Source organism: Gymnogyps californianus, chromosome Z (assembly GCF_018139145.2).
Source record: "Gymnogyps californianus isolate 813 chromosome Z, ASM1813914v2, whole genome shotgun sequence".
Classification (NCBI taxonomy): domain Eukaryota; kingdom Metazoa; phylum Chordata; class Aves; order Accipitriformes; family Cathartidae; genus Gymnogyps; species Gymnogyps californianus.
Genome location: NC_059500.1, coordinates 43,747,248 through 43,752,225, shown reverse-complemented (window position 1 = coordinate 43,752,225; position 4,978 = coordinate 43,747,248). Strand labels below are relative to the sequence as shown.

At 63.1% G+C, this 4,978-nt stretch overlaps 1 protein-coding gene across 1 annotated transcript; it reads left to right on the top strand.

Annotated features, from left to right (window-relative positions):
* The first annotated feature begins 3,117 nt into the window (after positions 1-3,117).
* FOXB2 (forkhead box B2) lies at positions 3,118-4,148 on the top strand. Its single transcript, XM_050913552.1, is given in 3 exon segments — positions 3,118-3,475; positions 3,584-3,856; positions 3,859-4,148. Coding segments are annotated over 3 exon segments (921 nt in total).
* The last annotated feature ends 830 nt before the right edge of the window (positions 4,149-4,978 follow it).

Sequence of the window (4,978 nt, the reverse complement as noted above, 5' to 3'; positions counted from 1 at the left end):
GGCATACAGGAATAACTGGAGTAACGCAGGGTGGCTGCCAGCAGCCTATCATTTGTAAATCGTTACCCCCTGAAACCTGAACTGGCCTGGTTGATGTCAGGGCGATCACCTGAGGTGTTTTTCTTTGAGTAATTGCCTCCGAGGCTTCAAGAAATAGGGCTCGCTTTCACAAACACCTGGATGGACCACAGCCCTGCCGTGATGCTGCCCAATAAAGGCGCGTACTAACAGACTAGCCACTACCCCGCGCATCCAAGTACCTTTCCGATAGCTTGGGAAGGGCTCCCGTTAAACGCGGGCTTGCTCCGACATTCCCTTGCCTAGCAGAAGTCCCACCCTGGAGGCCGACGGGAGCGCAGGGGACAGGGCTGGTGGCACTGCAGCCCCGGGTCTCCCGCAGCGGTGCCCGCCGGAGGACCGGTGCCCAGCGAGCGGCTTGGCCGCTCCCGGCCGGCACTCGCCCGAGCTCCGTTCCCAGCCTCCCCCATGTCCTCCCGGGGAAACAGCGCGTTACCGCTGCCCCTGAGAGCGGCCGCTGTCGGGAAGGGACCGGAGAAGAACAAATGCAAATAGCGCATTTCGGGTCTCGCCGGACTCTCGGGCTGGATCGGTTCCCCCGCGAAAAATAGAACCCGGCTGCAACGGGGATGAAGAGGGTTCATCTGCGAAAGGGCCAGGCTAAACCCGCACACGTGCCGTACGGGGGGGAAAAGCCGAGTTACCAACTGGTGAGGTGAGGCAGACAATGACTTTCAGATCCAGGACTTAGAATTTGAGGACAGGAGCAGGGCTTTTAATCGGTTAAGACGGGATTAATGAGTAAAACACGAATAAAATGTGTTTGGGGAAAATGCACAGACACATCAGGAAAGATGCCCGAATGTCGGCTCTCGCCGTGCGGGCAATACGGGGACAAGCTCCCCAAGATGCACGATGCAAATGTTGCTGCCACCGTAAGTGTCTCCTAGTTTCTCAGAGGCAAAGTGAGTGCTTTGGACAATACCCTGAAACTTTTTTAAAGCACGCGCTGCCTCGCGAAACGCGGCTTTCCAAAATTTTGGCTACTTTGTTTCTTTACCTTTGATTACGCTCTTCGCTTGACCGCCCTTGGTCAGGTATAATGCTATTAAATACGCGTTACTTAAGAAAGGGATTCAAATTAGTCTTTTCCTTCACCCCCGTAGCAGAGATTATAGGTAGACATTTAAAAGTTTTTTTCCTCCCCCCCCCCCCCCCCCCCCCCCCCCCCCCCCCCCCCCCCCCGCTCCCGTTCGCCACTTCTACCTGCAACTCCTGACTCGTGGAGAAACAACCAGCTTTGATGCCCAAATCAGCCCCCCTCGACGGCGGGAGCGGAGCGCGGGCGGCACCGCAGGTCGGGTCCTGCTCGCACCCCAGCCCCGGCGCTGCTGCACCTCCCGTACCCGCGCGGGAACGGGCACCCGCGGCGGCTGACCCACGGCACCAGCGTGGAAGGGTGGGCTGAAAAGAGCTCCTTTTTTTTTTTTTTTTTAATAGTAAGGCTTTTTCAACCTATTTGTTTATTTAGCCAATAAAAGCCGGACTAACCATTTTAACGCTGACACCCTCCTATAGCATCTCGATAACTGAGCTCTGGTAGGTGCTGACGTTGGGCAGGGTTTCTTCCAACTCTAGCGGCAGCAAAGAGAGCAGGCTTCCCTGTTTCTCGCTCAAATCTACAGCCTGCCCGCTACAACACAGTACGTTTGGAGGATAGATATGAATTGTTGCACTGTTCATTGATTCCCACTAATGAGCCGGTCTAAATCAACACTGGCGCTAAGTAGCTCGTCTCGAAGCGTACAGAGAATGCTTTGGCTGGTTCTTTCACTGTTTCCTACGAGCCGCATCGCGGCCAGGGACAGGAGTTGACCGTAACGATTTGGAGAGAAGAGCGCAGGATTTTTTGCATCTCTCTTGGTTTCGAGCTAGGCTTCGCGTAGCTTTTTAAACTTAATGAAAGGGATGTTAAGGAATTACTCCAGAGGGCCCGTATTTCCCGCTTGCTGGTTCCCAGGGCTAGCTTGACGCCCGTTTCCCCGGGGTGCTCGGCACGACTCGCCCCTGGGACGAGGGAAGGCCTCGCCCGTTCTCCACCTCCCAGTGGTGCGGTGCCCTCGGAGGCCCTTCGCCCTTGCTCCTCGGAGCCGGGCTGTGCGGGAGCGAGGGGCCAAGGGGGAGGAAAGTGGATAAGGGGGCTGCGAAAGGGGCTGGGGGGAGGGGGAGGAGGGAGCTTCCCTGCTCGGGCTGCTGTTCTCTGCCCAGTGTTTTGAAAGCGGGTCTCGCTCTCACATGGTGCTTCCTCAGCCCCCCTGGCTCCACCTCGCCCTGCTGAGGAGGTGTGAGTGAGAGGGGAGCCAGGGAGCCGCTTCTCGCTCCTTTTCCACGAGGCGCCAAGTCCCCGAGCCGCTGTCATGTGATAGCAAGAGAGCAGGAGCTGCGGGGGTCTCCCGACTCGGGCATCATTACAAAACCGCGCCGGAGCGCGCAGCCCCGCCACAGCCACGGCGGTCGCCGCCCCGCTCGCCTCCTCTCCCCGCCGGCTCCCGGCGCTCGCCTCCGCCGCCCGCCGCAAACTTTTAAGGGGACACGGGGCCGAGCGGCGAGGGGGGCGTTTTTGTTTCCTTCCCCCCCGTCTCCGCAGAGGTCCGGGGTAATTTCACGCTCCCGAGCCCTTGGTGCGTGCGGAGCACCAGTTCCAGCAGAGTGTGCCAGGCGGCAGCGGCGAAGCCCGGGAGACCCGGCGGCCTCCAGGAGGAAAGCGGGGACACCAGCGGGGGCCGGGACCTGCCCTCTGCCCCGTGCCCCCCGAGGCCCCCGCGGCCTGGGCGGCAGCTGCCTCTCCGGCAAGCGGCGGGGCAAGCGCACCCCGCGGGGCGAGACTGCCTGAGGGAGCCGTGCGCGGAGCCCGCCGGCGGGCCGCGGGGCCGTCGCGGTCGCGCGTGGGCCAGGCGGGTGGCGCCCAGGATGTAGAGGCGGCGGCGGGGCAGGGCAGCGCCGTTCCCGGCATCCCGAGCCCGCCGTGCGCGGGCAGAGCGGCGCCCGGCGCGGCGCGGCGGCGTCGTGCGGCCGCGGGAGGGCTGCGGCGGGGCGGCGATGCCCAGGCCGGGGAAGAGCTCGTACAGCGACCAGAAGCCGCCCTACTCCTACATCTCCCTGACGGCCATGGCCATCCAGCACTCGGCCGAGAAGATGCTGCCCCTGAGCGACATCTACAAGTTCATCATGGAGCGGTTCCCCTACTACCGGGAGCATACGCAGCGCTGGCAGAACTCCCTCCGCCACAACCTCTCCTTCAACGACTGCTTCATCAAGATACCGCGCCGCCCCGACCAGCCGGGCAAGGGCAGCTTCTGGGCGCTGCACCCGGACTGCGGGGACATGTTTGAAAACGGCAGCTTCCTCCGCCGCCGCAAGCGCTTCAAGGTCCTGCGCCCCGAGCATCACCTGCCCGGCGGCGGCGGGCCGGGCGGCGGGGCGGGCGGCGGCGGCGGCCCCGGCAAGCCCCCGGCGCCCGCCCCGCAGATGGTGCACTACTTCCACCCGCCGCCGCCGCCGCCGCCTCCCCCGGGCAAGGTGCCGGGGCTGGCGGGCTCCGAGGCGGCCGTGGCCGCCGCCGCGGCCGCCGCCGCCGTGGGGAGGCTGCCGCAGTTCTCGCCCTACGGGAGCAGCCAGCCGTCGGGCTTCAAGCATCCCTTCGCCATCGAGAACATCATCGGCAGAGATTACAAGGGCGTGCTGCAGGCCGGCGGGCTGCCGCTGGCCTCGGTGATGCACCACCTGGGCTACCCGGTGCCCAGTCAGCTCAGCAGCGTGGTGAGCTCCATGTGGCCGCACGTGGGGTGATGGACTCCGTGGCCGGCGTGCCCGTGTCCCCCGACTACGGACCCTTCGGGGTGCCCATGAAGGCGCTCTGCCACCCGCCGGCACAGACCATGCCCGCCGTCCCGGTGCCCATCAAGCCGGCGCCGGCGATGCCCGCTGCCTCGGCCATCCCCGCTCTGACGGTCGCCGCCTCGCAGATCTGCCCCGCCGCTTCGCCGGCCGCTGCTTCGCTGCTGGAACAGACCGCGAGCAACACCCCCGAGGGCAAGGGCTCCCTCCACTCCGTCCTGGTGCACTCCTAAAGGGCAGGGAGTCGGGGGGAGAGAGGCCCCCAGGCTCCCAGGGCAGAGGATGCAGAGGTCCAGGGCACGCGTGCGGCACGGAAACCCGATCGATCTCATGACTATACCCCTGCTGGTGTCTGTGTTTATATTGTGTACAATCAGATTATTTGAGAGCCAGGTCGCAGGTAAGAGCTTTTATCGTCGTTAAATATCGTTAGTGGCGGAGAGGTGATGTAAAAAGTCACAGCCGGGGCTAAAGGGGCTGGCTCGGAGGAAGGGGCCGGGAGGGAAGGTCTCCCCGCCACCCTGACAGCCTGCGGCATGGGGCGGCCGTGCAGCCAGGGCTCCCCGCCGAGCCCCCCCTCCCGGGGCGGCCGGCCCGGAGGTCCCGCGAAACTCGGGGCCCGGTGGGAGAGAGGCTGCAGTCTGCCGGCGGCTGGGAGGAGCAGAAGGGTAACCCCCCCCGAACTCTGCTTCTCCCCCTCCCCCGAGGGACGGGAAACCTCTGCCCCGCCGTCCTGTAGATCTTGCTCCGAATGAGGTGGGCAAAGCAGTTACCTTGGACCCTGGCGAGCTGCGGGGCCTCAGGACGTGTAAAGTTCGCTGTTTAAAGAGTAAGCTTTAAATAGCTCGATTAATTACTGGGAATTTAAATGACAACGGCACTGACGGCGAAGGGCTCCTTTAACTAACGATCACTTGTCCTTCCCCCTCACACTTTTACAGTCCATCCCGATATTTCACATCGGAGGGCAATACCTTAGGACGGACTGAAGTGTGACCTGGCTTCTCAAGCTGTGAGTGAGTGTCCGAATTCCCCAGTTTCTCATTAAAATAAAACCAGCCCG